The sequence below is a fragment of the Schistocerca nitens genome, chromosome 1, assembly GCF_023898315.1.
Source record: "Schistocerca nitens isolate TAMUIC-IGC-003100 chromosome 1, iqSchNite1.1, whole genome shotgun sequence".
Classification (NCBI taxonomy): domain Eukaryota; kingdom Metazoa; phylum Arthropoda; class Insecta; order Orthoptera; family Acrididae; genus Schistocerca; species Schistocerca nitens.
The window spans coordinates 1435001-1451093 of NC_064614.1; the positions used below are offsets into that span (position 1 = coordinate 1435001).

The 16093-nt window shown below is 37.3% G+C and overlaps 1 protein-coding gene across 4 annotated transcripts in view; it reads left to right on the plus strand.

Annotated features, from left to right (window-relative positions):
- The window catches only part of LOC126240314 (DNA topoisomerase 2-binding protein 1-A-like), a 308035-nt gene that overhangs the window by 249474 nt on the left and 42468 nt on the right, over positions 1–16093 (plus strand). For all 4 annotated transcript variants that reach the window (XM_049947915.1, XM_049947916.1, XM_049947917.1 and 1 more), the window contains 3 exons: positions 6247–6381; positions 10311–10384; positions 10688–10848. In XM_049947915.1, coding sequence (XP_049803872.1) covers positions 6247–6381; positions 10311–10384; positions 10688–10848 — 370 coding nt within the window. The remainder of the gene's footprint in view (positions 1–6246; positions 6382–10310; positions 10385–10687; positions 10849–16093) is intronic.

Consider the following 16093-nt stretch of genomic DNA (forward strand, 5'->3'; position numbering starts at 1 on the left):
CATGCTAAAGTTTACATTTTTTGTATGACAACACAGGGTAAACTTACTTCAGATTTATGTATATGCATCTCTGTTCCATTTTTAAGAATATGTGTCTGAGTACTTCTTGTTTGCTAGAGAAATTATTAGAAGTTGTGACTGGTAGGTCCTGCCGAGATATAAACACAACTGTAAAAGGCTCCAGTATGTAAAAATGCATGTATCTGTGTAATTATTTATGATGGTTGGAACTTTAATTGTGGCCACTATTTATTTACAGCATGTACAAAATAGATACGTGTTTTGAAGTTTCACTGACCTTCAAAGTAGTCACAAGTATTGTGTATAACCTGTTGCCAGCAATGTGGAAGTTGTAGGATACTCTTAGCAGTGCCAGTTGTGTTGACAGTTCAAGCAGTGCGGTCTATTGCCTGATGAATTTGTAGCAGTTCTGAAGCGAATGCTGTGAAGTGTTTCCTTCAGTTTAGAAATCGAATTGAACATATGAGCGCTTAAGTCAGGGGAGTGCAGTAGGTGGTATAGCACTTAGCAGCCCCATCGTTCAAAGGGGTTTTGTGCAACTGTTGTGACAGGTGGTTTCATTGGGGAAATTGTAGTGGCGTGGGAATTGGGGGAAGCAAATGGGACTCTTCCATTCTCTTGCAAGGTTTGCTCAAGAGATAGGATTATAGCTGAACAGGAGGAGAAAATTAGAGCCCTTCAGGCTGATTTGGACAGAGTGAGGGAGGAACTGGAGAGGTTAAGGGGGGAGGAGGGTAAACAGTGGTGGGAAGTGGTAGCTGGCAAGAGGGGCCACAGAAAGAGAACAGTGTCTGACAGTTTCACAATTGGCACAACCAATGGATTTGCCTTGCTACCACAGTTAAGTACGGAAGAGGCTCCAGTAGAAGTAGATGTAGTTAAGATACAACAGAATTTCACTATGAAACCAACTGTTTCAAAAAAAGTAGAAAGTAAGAGGAAAGGTCTGTTGCTAGGTAGCAGTCATGGAAGAGGTGTGGGCCAGATTTTGCAGGAAATATTAGGTGACAGGTACCAGGTCACAAACTTTTTCAAGCCAAGTGCAAGTCTTAGCCAGGTGGTAGAGGATATAGGTTCCTTGTGCAAGGGATTCACAAAGCAGGATCATGTGATGGTAGTGGATGGAGTGGGAAACAGTATTGATAGGGATCAGGGTTACAGCATTGAGTGTGACCTGGTGAAAATAGCCTCAGCAACGACCCATACCAGTGTTGGGCTGGTGCCCGCTTTTGTGCGGCATGATCAGCCCCAGTTCAACCGCTCTGTCAGGAAGGTAAATATGGAGTTGGATCAGTTGCGTAGGGCGGCCACTCTGTCAGACATTGGATTGGTTCCTGTCAAGGCTATTGATACGGGAGATTTCACAAGGCATGGCCTACATCTCAATAGGAAAGGGAAAGGTAAACTGGCAGGGTTGTTACTTAAATCCATAAGGGGGGGGGGGGGACATAGTACTCATGGATGTACCACTTTTTTAGGCTAATATCAGTGTCCAATGAGAAGTTCAGGCAGGCAGGCAGGTGCTAAAGAGGTCCAAAACTCACACAATTCTCACAACAGGAAAGTAAATAATAATGTTACCATATTTAACCAAAATATTGGTGGATTAAAGAAAAAAGTAGATTCTCAGAAAAGTAAAGTAAAAAATGTTACCATTTTTCACCAAAATATTCCGGGATTGAAGAATAAAGTAGATGAGCTCCTGGTTTGTTTAGATGGCATTGAATCTAATGATGTAATAGATATACTATGCCTGTCTGAGCATCACATTGTGTCTGATATGGAAAAGGTAAATATCAGTGGTTATAAACTAGCTGCACATATGAGTAGAGAGAATAAGGTGGGAGGAGGAGTTGCCATATATGTCAAAAGTTATCACTGTGTAGAAAGCTCAGATACAAAAAAGTTTTGTCTGGAGCAACATATTGAAGCATATGCCTGTCAACTTAAACTGAAGGAGGGCTCTTTTATAATTGTAACAGTGTATAGGTCCCCTTCAGGAAACTTTCATTTATTCCTGGAAAACTTGGATGCCTTGTTGTGCTATCTGTCAGATAGGGGAAAGCAAATTATTATTTGTGGGGACTTCAATATTGATTCATTGAAAGAGTGTAATAGGAAGAATGACCTGGAAGTCTTGTTCGGTTCTTTCAATGTGACATCTGTCATTAATTTTCCTCCTCGGGTAGTAAAGGACAGCAGCACATTGATAGATAACCCTTTTATAGACCAAGATAAGTTTAAAAACATAAATTCTTGTCCTGTTGAGAATGGGCTTTCTGATCATGATGCTCAGCTAGTTACAGTATATGACATAGCTCCATTCAGGACACAAAACTACCCTCCAAAGTTGTGCGTTCAATTAATGACTCAACAATTAGAAACTTCAGAGAAAATCTTCAGCAGTTAGACTGGGATGAGGTCTACAAGGAACCCGATGCTAATTTAAAATATAACTTATTTCATGATACACTTATAAGAGAATTTGAAAACTTTTCCCCCAAGAAAGTAGTTAAATCTAATTATAAGAAACTATGCAAAAAACCTTGGCTTACTAAAGGAATAAAAATATCTTGTAACCACAAAAGGGAGAGTAATGACCCAGAAACGGCCAAATATTATAAAAACTACTGTGCTACATTAAGAAAGGTTATTAAAAAGTCACATTAAGAAAGGTTATTAAAAAGTCCAGAAGCATGTGCATCATGTCTGATAACAAAATCAAAACAATTTGGAATATTATTACAAGGGAGACAGGACAACCAAGAGTACAGGATGACGGCATCACCATCAAAGTGAATGGAAACTTGATAAAACAACAAACCGGAAATCGAAAACATTCTGAATAATAATTTTTTAAATGTTGTAGAGAAAATAGGATCTAAATGTTCATTAGAAGAAAGAAAGCAGTTAATGGAAGAGGCCTTACCCACACCATTTGATACAATTGAAATTCCACCCACCTCTCCATCTGAAATTAGGAAGAAAATAAACTCTCTCAAGAATAAAAGCTCACATGGGATTGATGGCATTTCCAGCAGTATAATAAAAGCTTGTTCCCAAGAAATAAGTGGGATTCTTAGCCACATATGTAATAGCTCTCTGAAGCAGGGTATTTTCCCAGATAGACTGAAGTATGCCATTGTTATACCACTGCATAAAAATGGGGATAAGTCTGATGTCAACAGCTACCACCCAATCTCTCTTCTGACTGCCTTATCCAAAATTCTTGAAAAAGTAATGTATTGTAGAGTAGCTTCACACCTTTGTAAAAATAAAGTTTTAACAAAATGTCAGTTTGGTTTCCAGAAGGGTTTTTCAACGGAAAATCCTATATATACTTTCACTAATGAAATATTAAATGCCCTGAGTAACCGGAAGTCACCCGTTGGGATTTTTTGTGGTCTATCAAAGGCTTTTGATTGTGTAAATCATGGAATACTTCTAGATAAGCTCAAGTGTTGTGGTATGAATGGGACAGTGCTCAAATGGTTTAAATCATACCTAACTGGAAGAGTGCAGAAAGTTGAAATAAACATTTCACATAATATGCAAAAAACTGTTGATTTCTCAAACTGGGGAACAATCAAGAATGGGGTGCCGCAAGGTTCGGTCTTGGGTCCTCTGCTGTTCTTAATATATATTAATGACTTGCCATTTTATATTCACGAAGATGCAAAGCTGGTACGTTTTGCCGATGATACAAGTATAGCTATCACACACGACAGACAAGAAAAATGTAAAAGATGTTTTTCAGAATATCATTAAGTGGTTCTCTGCAAATGGGCTCTCATTAAACTTTGACAAAACACAATATATACAGTTCCACACAGTAAATGGAATGACCCCATTAATAAATATAGACTTCGATCAGAAATCGGAAGCTAAGGTAGAATATTCCAAATTTCTGGGCGTATGCATTGATGAGGGGTTGAACTGGAAAAAACACACTGAGGATCTGCTGAAATGTTTGAGTTCAGCTACTTATGCTATTAGGGTCATTGCAAATTTTGGCGATATTCATCTGAGTAAATTAGTTTACCATGCCTATTTTCATTCTCTGCTTTCGTATGGCATCATATTCTGGGGTAACTCATCATCGAGTAAAAGAGTGTTCATTGCACAAAAGCATGTAATCAGAGTAATTGCTGGAGCTCATCCAAGATCATCCTGCAGACACTTATTTAAAGAGCTAGAAATCTTCACTGTAGCCTCACAATATATATATTCACTTATGAAATTTGTTATTAGCAATCCGAACAAATTCAAAAGTAATAGCGGCGTACATGGCTACAACACTAGGAGAAAAGATGATCTTCACTACTCAAGGTTAAATCTAACTTTGGCTCAGAAGGGGGTAAATTATGCTGCCACAAAAGTGTTTGGTCACTTACCTAATAGCACCAAAAGTCTGGCAGATAGCCATATAGCATTTAAAAGGAAATTAAAAGAATTTCTTAATGGCAACTCCTTCTACTCATTCGATGAATTTTTGGATATAGTAAGTAGGTAATTTCCCAGCCTCCAAAAAATAAATAAATAAATAAAAAATAAAAAAAATTATTGAGTGTCATGTAATATTTTGTCTAATGTAATATCTTGTATAGACACCTTTTATTAACCTGACATGTTCCACATCATTATGAAGTGTCGTATTCATGATCTATGGAACAAGTACTAATCTAATCTAATGAATAAGTAACAGCTTCCACTGTACACGCTCGAGCATTGTCCTGCAAAATGATGGTCACGTCCTGCTGAAAGTGTCATCACCTCTGTCTCTAAGCTGGTCATAGGTTGTGTTCCAAAAATGAACAGCATAGATTTCTAAACTGAAGAAAACACTTCACGGCATTCACTTCAGAACTGCTACAAATTTGTCGGGTAATAGACCGCACCACTCAAACTGTCAACACAACTGGCACTGCTAAGAGTATCCTACTACTTCCACATCGCTGGCAGCGGGTTATACACAATGCTGGTGACTACTTTGAAGGTCAGTAAAAGTTTGAAACATGGATCTATTTTGTATGAACTGTAAATAAGTAGTTGCCACTGTTAAAGTTCCAACCCTCGTATAAAAGTATTACAATGAGTGATAAATGTGCATCCTGCCACAACTTAGTTAAGTTTGGGATTGGTGCATAGGGGTTGTGCATTGTGGTGTCACTGGGACAAATAATGGATTCCGAATTAGATGCTTTCATGGGTATGTAGGTAATGTTTAAAAGACAAGAAAGAAGATTGTGGAACAAGAGGTGAAAATTTGAACTCTTCAGGCAATTGTTGGTGCTGTAAAAACTGAATGAGAACATTTGAAGGGACAAAAGAAAGTTAGATATGGGAAAAGGTAAAAGATAAAAAGAAAAGGGCCTAAAGGGAGTAGTTTAGACATTTCTGTTGCCTGTTGATGGTGAGGATCCTCATTCAGCTGCAGAAGAAGGTAGATTGTAGGAGAGAGTTGATAAGACTTTAAGAGACAGTTCGGAAATGGAATTGCACTGAAAATATAGGTTATAAGACTAGTATAGGCAACAGCTACAGAAAAACTAAAATCAAGGTACCATGTCACAAGTATTGTAAAATCTAGCACTAACCATGGCCACATAATAGCAGATTGAGGCTCTGACTAGGTGTTTGGTGAAGAGGACCAGGTAACAGTTGACATCCTAGCCAAGAATAATGAATATAGTGACAAGGATTATCTGGGTAAGCTAGGTACAGAAACCTTACTCACAGCTGTGGACTTTGTCGAGGATTTGCAGCATCACAATAAACCCTAGATGAACAAAGTCGTTTCGGGAAGTTAGCTTCCTGTGCAGTGTGCAATTCCAATATTTTTATTACTACTTGTTTATGTGCAACTATACCTCATTCTGTAGTTCTCCAAAAAGTTTTTACCGGACAGCAAATCAAGATGTCCGAAGTTCAAGTCTTTGTCAAACTTAAGTGTATTTTTTATTTATTTATTATTTTTTTCAGTCACTTGTCTCTTTTGCCTCTGGCAACAATTTGTTAATGTGATAAGTGGCTAGTTGCACCAGATTTAGAGTCCATGTTAAACGGCAAATCCTTGCTAGGTAAGTCAGCTATGTGGAAAACGAGCAACAGGACCATCCCTGGTAAATCAGTATTATGCCATGTAGAAATTTAAGTAATCGTATTACTCTTACTTACTGGTAATATAGACCCTTCACATAACTGCTAACTTTTGTTGTAAAATAGCTTAAGACAGAAGAATTACAGCAAGAGGAAGATAATACCCTGGCTTCCCCCCATGTAGCAGCACGTCCACTTCACTTCTCACCTGTAGCTGGTACCTCAAAGGACAATCTGCAGAGTGAAAGCAGTCCACAGACTGTAAGTATTTCAAGTAAACTGAATTACTTTTTGATGACATTAGCAGACACGTCAAGTGGAAGAAATGTGGTGCTCCATGATTTTAGATCTTATCATCTACATCAGTGCTCGATACTTGCTAGTGGAACTTCTTTGACACAGTAGTATATAATAGTGGAACTTCTTTGACACAGTAGTATATAAGGTAAGTTTAAAGCACTTCAATTGAAGTTACCTTCTGTTTGCATGTTTATTTAAATGTGTGAGATGGTGATCAGTTCTCCTCTGTGTACAAATGAGACCCTGTGTGTCATATAAATTTGCTTCGAAATCCTAGATTCTAACATTTTTCATAGAAACTAGATGTGCTGTTTGTATTTTTATCCCCATTATCTTTCATCAATTATATCAAAACTTCTGCATACTTCTTGACATGTTGAGTATTTTTGAACGTTAATTTGTGCAATGAAGAATGTAATTTAAACTATGTCGTCGCTTGTAAAACTAGATGTATGCATTTATCCACAAATGTTGTGCATTTGTATTTGTTTTCATCACACAAAAAATAATCAGTTGTAGACTACATTTGTACCTTCTACAAATATTGGCAGTAGTATCTTCAGATTCCATGAAAAGCTGGGTTGTCTCTTCATATTCTTGTGCTGTTCCAGTTAACCTTACTGTGTGGAGCATAGGTAAGGATTTGTTACATTTTACAACTCTTCATCCAATCCAGCTAATGATAGCTAGAGGAGAGCACAAAATATCATGTAAGACCTAAAGAAATAACCCCTACAGAAACTGTTGCTAAAAACTTAATTATCAATTGCCAAAGCATTCAGAAAAAAAATCCATTGTTTGAAACATCCCTAATAAGCAGTGTTCCACACATATTTCTAGGTACATAATTGTTTCTAAAGCTCAAAATTGACAGCTGTGAGATTTTTGGTACAAATATATGTTTGTAGCAAAAGTTTAGGTTAATGGGAAATGGAAGTAGTGTGTTTGTCACAGTAGACAAGAAACTCGTGAGAATTGAAGCAGCATGTGAGGTAGTGAGTAGTATCAAGGGTGGGCATAACTCACAATTCGGTCATCATATCAACTACCAGACTCACCTCCAGTTTTGACACAACTTTCAGGATAGCTTGAGATTGCTGGTACATTTGTTCCCGAATGATAATGTCATCATTGGGAGAGGCTTTGATCATCCGACAGTCAATTGCCGTAACAATATTATTGATGTCGTTAGATAGCCTGTAAAATGATACCAAATGCATTCTTGTAACACAGCTTCGAACATATAGTTTGGAAACCCCCTTCTAGTCAACCTGTATTAAATGTGTTGGCAACAAATACTCCTGACCTCTTGAAGGAAGTACACAATGAAACTGACTGTGAGTCAGCTGTAGCAACAATGATTATCAAAAATACAAAGGGCAACTAAAACAAGTAGAAAGTAGAACCTGGTTAGTAAGCTATGGATGGGAGAAGGTAGGTGAACAGTTAGGTTCTAGCTGCTGTATGTGACACACCAGCAGACCAGCAAGATAAATATTTAGCTTTTTCCACATTTTTTTCTTAGTTTAATTTTAAATTCCTTCCATGTTTTACCAGATTTTCAAATAAACACAGTTTGAATAATGACTTGAAGTATTAATGTTGAAAAGTAAAGTAAACTACTCAGAAATTGTGTCTAAGAAATCAGAATATCAATCTGTAGATTTATATTTCATCGTAGGTTTAGGTAGTTAATTAATAGTAACACTAATTTTGATTCATTAATTTTAATGATATACAAATAAAACCAAATGCACCCCATAAATATTGGTGACATAGTCCATATTAATGCACAGGCTGTTCCTTCTAAGAGTCATTAGTTGATTTTTATCTAGTGTTTCGCCAGATATTTGCAGTTCTGTTGTTGCAGTGTGTAGTTGGAGTCAGCCCAAACAAGTACTATTCATCACGGTCTTTCATGCAACTCCTCATGTCAACAGCAGCATTGGTTTCCTTCTCATTACAAACAAAAGATTTTTAAAGCAGAATTTTATGTACTTATTCAGTAGTGTGTTCCCGAATTAGTCTAGTGCGATATTTGGTTTAGCAAAATGTATTAAGAGAAACAGTAAAATATGAGAATAGCCAGTACTTCGGCAGCTAATGAGCAGTTGCATAAAATTCCACAGTAAAAATAGTTTTGTTTGTAAAGGGAAAACACACACACACACACACACACACACACACACACACACACACACACACACACTCTTTCCGTTGACACTGGGTGTCGCCTGAAAGACATGATAAGCCGTATTTGTTTGAACTGGTGTACCATTTGTGGTAGCAATAAGCTTAGTCATTGAATAGTCAATGTGTGATGAGCGAGTTATAATGTACAAGATTTTCCTGTGAATCACAGTTAAATTCACTTATTAGAAGATTAGATGGGTAGATCACATAACTAATGAGGAGGTATTGAATAGAATTGGGGAGGAGTTTGTGGCACAACTTGACAAGAAGAAGGGACCGGTTGGTAGGACATGTTCTGAGGCATCAGTGGATCACAAATTTAGCATTGGAGGGCAGCGTGGAGGGTAAAAATCGTAGAGGGAGACCAAGAGATGAATACACTAAGCAGATTCAGAAGGATGTAGGTTGCAGTAAGTACTGGGAGATGAAGAAGCTTGCACAGGATAGAGTAGCATGGAGAGCTGCATCAAACCAGTCTCAGGTCTGAAGACAACAACAACAACAACAACAACAACAACCTACTAGGCGAATCGGTGCATAAGCATGAGTTTTTGTCTGCTTGTGTCTGTATATGTGTGGATGGATATGTGTGTGTGTGCGCGCGCGCGCGAGTGTATACCCGTCCTTTTTTCCCCCAAGGTAAGTCTTTCCGCTCCCGGGATTGGAATGACTCCTTACCCTCTCCCTTAAAACCCACATCCTTTCATCTTTCCCTCTCCTTCCCTCTTTCCTGATGAGGCAACAGTTTGTTGTGAAAGCTTGAATTTTGTGTGTGTGTTTGTGTTTGTTTGTGTGTCTATCGACCTGCCAGCGCTTTCGTTCGGTAAGTCACACATCTTTGTTTTTAGATATAGTTTTATTATATATTTAGATGTACAGTTTCAGTAGTGGTATGTGTATTAAATGCATTTTTGAGAGTTTCCAAACTGCGGATTGACAGCTGTAAGCAAGATCGTGATAAGAATATGATCAGTATGGTGTACATAATGAATGTGACAAGACCCAGGAGGGAGAGCAGTATTGTAGATGTATGGCATATCAATTGTTTCTGAAAGTGTGTAACCCCTTTTGTGCAATAGATCTATGGAATTTTAAAAACTCTTTGCGTGATCATATAGTTAGAAAAATTTCCTACAGTTGATTTTCTCGACTCCTGCACCCTGAACTGCAGCTTGGTGTTCAAGTCTTAGTAAATCTTTGTATGAGTTTGCAGACCAGTAACATTTTCTGCAATATGTATAATGGGCTTCTAATTATATCATGGAACACAATGAGTGATTAGAGCTTCAGATTTTTTGCAAAAATTTCACAACTGGATATAAGGGAAAGCATACCAATCTGTCGGTGCACTCACAGCTTATAAAGATTGTGAAATAAACAGTTACTTTGGTAAACCATATGTACATTGTGTTGAGGGTGGCTATTTTCTGTTACTCATATCCTGCCTGCAATTTAAGCAGCTTCCTAGTAATCTGGCAATGCAACAGCTGTGTGACCAACTCATTGTGACTCACTTAGCCAACAAACTGTAAAACTGGTCATACATCCTCAGGGTAAATTATTGGCCAGCTTCATCAATTAAATTTTATAATTGTTATCTGTCTCATATCTTGTGTGCACTTTCTTAACTGAAGATAAGTTATAATCTTTTGTGTTTCCAAAAATAGCTTTTTTCCAAACTATAGTCTCTTTTTCAGGAAAAGGTGGTGGCTCAACAGGACCAGCAGCAACCAGAAGCTACACAAAATGGCCCATCAGCTGGTATTAATACGTAAGTAATTCATTATTGATTTCTTACAAAAGTAACTGCATTAATATGGACAGTAACACAAGACAGTTTTTTGCTGCTCCAGTTTTTCAGATTCTCATAGTTTTGAATGCCTAACTTTCAGTTGCAAATAACACTTCGCAGATTTATGTCATGTTAATTTCAGTTGTCTCAGTTTTGTCTTCCTGCATTATGATACTCCATTTGTTGTTGCACTTCTGTTCCATTGGATATACAGTGCCTAGTTGTTGAGAGGGAAAGAGAGAGGGAGAGAGATGTTTATAATGTTGCTCTCTTTATGTTTAGGCAGTTACATGCCCTGGGAGAAATTCTGACTGTTCCTGTAAATTCACCAAGGGCTCCACTGTTTGAGGGTGGAGAAGAAACTCCAAATAAGGTGAAAAATGTAGACCAAGGAGAGAGTAAAAAGACTGAAAACCTGCCAGCGTCTCTGGAGATTAATACAGGTTGGTATAAATTACAGGAAGTGTCCTGTACAGTTTAGCAATAGCAGGCTGTAATTTGTGCTGTTTCCAACTGTGCAGTGTAACATCGTTACATAATTCAGTGCTGTATGCTTTCAGAGTTTGAAAACATATGGTAACTGCTTAATTGACTGTAGATACCTTGTAGAGTGAGGTTGTAAAGAGATTAGCACACTAGACTCAAACTTTGGAGGACTAGTGTTCAAATCTCCATTCAGCCAACCATATGATAGTTTCCCGTGGTTTCCCTTAATGGCTTCAACCACTGTGTTGGTTCCTTTTTAAAAGGGCATAGCTGACTTCCATCCACATCCTTGTACATAACAAACGTCAGCTGTGTCTAACATCCTTGTGTTCTACGAGGCATCACAATCTTTGTTTCATTCCTTTCTTGCAATAAATTAATGTGGACAAGATAAAATGAAAAAATTTAGGTAGCATAGCTGCTTTAGTGTTCGATGATAATGCAATGGAGAGTTGGTGACATTGGTGAACGTGATTGCATAAGAAACTGTCACAGTACTCGTGGAATGATTTAATTCTTCTGTTTGTCGTTTGTGATGACACTGATATTTGTGTGACGTGATATATCTTGTGTTGTGATTGTCCATCAGAACCAAATTGAGCAGATCCATGTTGATTTATATTTTTACAAAGCTAAAGCGCTGTTTTAGTAAATCAATTTTTTGAAAGTAGAAAATATGTTAATACATAGATTGCAACTTCCCTATCACATTTAAGGTACGATGACTAGTTTCAGTTCCTATCTGCAGCCATCTTCAGATAATTCAAAATGTGAAAGAGTGGTGAATATGTAATTGAAAGCATCATTAGCTGTAGAATGCAATAACATGCATTTGAAAATACCAAGACAATAACAGTATGTAATTTTAAAACATCATAGCGAGCAAACCAGGTTATAGTCAGTAATCTCGCAGGATGACGGTAATACAGGAAAATGTCCAGTTGCTTAAATAAATGTAGGATAAAAAGCTCATTATTTTCAATAGTATAGCAGATGATATGAGAACAGTATGTGCGACAGTTCCAAAAATTGTCAGCTGTTCCATGTCCCAGCTTGCACGAGAATGATCCTGCATGGCGTGCGAAGTAATCATCTCTATAAAATGTTGAAGGATATTAGGAAAATTGTGGTCTTGGCATTAAAAGCTATATATTTAACTCCTGTATTTGGTGGTTCCCATATTTATTCTTGCATTCTGCATTTATACACTGCATTGAAGATTTCTCAAAAGCTTCCACTTTTTTGAGGGACTAGTTGGGTGTCAAAAAATGTGATGGTGAAGAAAACTATTATTGGAATGAAGTAAGACATTTCAAATATTCATTTGAAATTATATCTGCGGGGAAAACGGCTACCTTTTTAAGGTTATAAATGAACCTTTAATTTTTTCTCCTTTCTATATAATTATGTAGCTCTCAATTCGTTCGAGCAATCAATCATTAATGATAGGAAACACAGTCATAGCTTAGTCACTCAAAATGATTCTGAAATTTTACTTGTCAGAATGAAATCAGGCGATGATTCTTCTTCACTGCAGGCTCGTGCTTTGCAGCAGTCTGTTAATCTGTACAAATAAAATGCCTCGTAATTTTGGGAGCGTTGTATAATCAGTCGGGAAACCTCAGATCAAGCGGATATTTGGCTTTGATGAAGTTTAACCTACCGAAGAAATAATGGAGCTCTTGGATTATTAAATGCGGGTTCGTATCCAGTCTTTCGGAAGTTCCCTTCTGATTAACAACTACGCAATATATCGATGAATATCATTAATTCTCAAAAGTCGAATACACACCTTTTGTGTGAAGGAGCCATATATATGTATTTCACTTTTAATCGTACAATTTCGTATCCGTTATCTTCTGTCATAAATCTCAATAATCACATTACAGTTCTTCAAACAAAGCTCAGGCTAATCGGCACGAAGACAATCTCCGAAGCTCTCTTTCTTTTTTTTTTTTTCTAACAACCACCAGAGAGAGTACTACAAAGAATACTTATGCGCTCATGGCATAGCTATTGTATGAACTACTTTTCGCATGGATTCTGCGAGTATGAAGATAGAAAATTAGTAAACGTCATTCAAGGGTAGAATTGTATCAGAATAATTCATCGAATATAAAGAGATATTACAATTGCCCCTCGCAGCGAGGAAAGTTAATGATAATACACTTTGCGAGCTAACAGAAAAAATTTGTTGGGTTGTTTATTCAATCAGGAATATTTTGAATTAGTAGAATTTTACTATAGAGAGTATGGGTAACATGTTAAGACAATAAGTTACGAGAATACCTAAGCTGTAGCTTTTACATGTACCGGGGTATACTCGCACCCCGAGTACATAACCAGGGAAGATGTAGATTGGTGTAATTACGAAAAAGGTCTACCCATTTGGGAACTGGCCTTCACAGGGAAACCCTGGAAAACCCGGAAGAATAGACCCCAGCTCAGGTATTAAAGAATATAGGAAAGCCTAAATCCAGTAATTTTGAAATATATAGAAGCTCCATAGATTAGATGGAAGGAAAAATGCCTCATAGCAAAAAAAAATTTTTACAATATTGCTCAAAAAAAAATTTTCATAATTCTTCTTTCGACGATGTAGCCGGCGATCTCGTTGTGAAGTCGATGGAACAGGAACACTGGGTACGGACACCGGGTAGGCGACGTACAGCGTTTGGTGGAGGCGGCACGGAGGACAGGCGATGGCTTATGGTACAGGATAGAAGCTGGTAACGTGCCGTAGAAACAGGAAGATGATCTCAGGAACAGATGGTCAGGGACGCGAACATGAAACAGGTTTAAAGTGGAATAAGAAAAGGTTCTGATTGAATAAATCCCTGGAAGAGAGTGGATTAAGGCAACGAAGTCCATATTTCATCGTTGAACTCAAAATCGGAGTGGATTCTTATATTCTTCCATCTGTACTAGACTGGAACATCCATCAGTCCTGACAATCGCAAATTTTTTTCGTAGTCCTCAATACCAAAGTTGTTTTGCATTACAACTGCTGATTGTCCAAAACATTGCCAAATAGACTGTGGGCATTTAAATTTTGTTGTAGCTCATATCGAATGTATTCCTCTCAAAAAAATTTTTAATCAAATCTTCGTTTTGTTATAGTGCAGGTGGAAGTAGAGCATTGAATCTGTCCGAGGTTTGCTTTCAATTACGAAATTATGGATAAAATTTAAGTATACACGTGATGAAAAATTTTAAACATAGGCATATGACACTGACTCCACAAAAGGAATAATTTGAAAAATTTTCATTATTCTTATAATTAATTGATTTATAGATCCACTTGCAAATAAATATCATTAATGATGACGTATGTTCATTTAACAAATCATCCACTCGCAGAATCTTCTTCTTCCTCTCATGAACATTTATGGAAATATATTTCAACAATTATGTCCATAATATGAAACACACAAACTGCTATTCTTAAAATGTTAATTAAAATTCTTAAATTAATCCTCCTGGGTAAAGAAGGCATAATGAAAAATCTAAAAATTATAATAATTTTCTCTTGCGCAACCAGAGTGTTTCTTCAATTGTTTGCAACAGTGACATTATCGACTGTTGCTTCATTTCACAGTTCATTTGTTTTCTTACACACAGCGTATTTACCTACATATCTCACACTGTCAAGTTTCACACGCAATTCTCACGTAAGTGCCGTGTCTTGGGGAAATGTAGATGCACTTTCATTGTATATCACTATGGCTTCTGCTTATAGTCCACACTTACAAACACTAGTATTTAACAATTTCTTCCACCTATCTTAAAATTTTTTGCTAAACTATCACAGGAGTAAGCTCACTGTCTCTTAACCTATCACAGGAGTAATCTCACTGTCTCTTAACCTCTAGACAACATAAACTTCTTAATATTGATATACACATTCGACTCATGGTCAAATTCCACTCTAAATTCTTCTCCATATTTGGTATCACAGATCTACAATCCTTCACAAAATTTCTTAATATCATTATGCGGGAATAATCCCTTTATTCTTTTCGATTCGGGATATGCCAACAAGTATGATCCAGGATTTGGTATATTTACAATAACATATGGTCCGGTATAAATAAGATTCCATTTCTTTATATTCTTCATCAGTTTCGAGGAGTGGATGTGTCGCCTCAATAAAACCTTTTCTCCATATTATTTTATTAATCTCTCTCGCATCCAGAACTAATCTAACGTTACCTCCAGGTTTTGGGACGACTAAGAGCGGAGAACAATATGGACTAGTTGATGGCTCAATCAAGTTCCATTCTAACATTCTATTTATCTCCCTTTGAACGGATTGTTTTAAACGCCAGGGGATCGGATAGTGCGTGTAACAGTAAGTCTGATGTGGTTTCACTTCTAGGTGACAAATATACCCTTTAATATTTCCTGGTTTCTCATCAAAAATCTCTTCATATGCCTCTAACAAATAATGAAACTGCTGCCTTTGTTCTCAGGTAAGCTGATTTGATTCACTAGCTTTTATCATTGTTGTTTGGTTAAAGTCCTGTTGTATCAAATCCTTTGAAAGCTCCTTCCAACGACCGTTTGTAGTGTCAATTAATTGAATTATGGCACCGCGACAATATTTCTCATGCACCGTTTCCTTTCTATTTAAATCCAGTGATATCTCTTCTCCATTTAATCTAAATTTAACTATTCCTTCCAAAACATCAATCTGACAATCGTACTCCTGCATACTCCCAGTACCAAGAATACAGTCCACTAATAACTTCTCCACTACAAGGAACGTGCATTTTATTGCTACATTTCCCATTTTCATCTCTAATTGTGTTTGTATTTTGACGTTGGGAGAGCATGCTCCAACAGCTCCGATGATTTTGCAGTTCTGTACTGGCAAAATTGGTACCTTCTTCTTCCTAATAGTTCTCCGAAAAAGAGCACCTGAGATGACTTTGGCGGAAGCGGCGGTGTCCAATATCACATTCGTTGGAACTTCCTCTATTTCAACAAATACTTCAGATATCGGAACACTCGATCTGTCATTATGACACGTTATTAAATCCTTTGTTAACTCTTCAGTCAACAGCTCACCATCATTATATCTTAACAATTGTAATTTTACTGTTTCGCCCCTAACAGATCCCCTGACCGCTCCTCCGGGGCACGATGCTGTCATGTTTAGTTTGACTAATTGTTGGTCCGATTGGTATTTGTCTCTTCAGC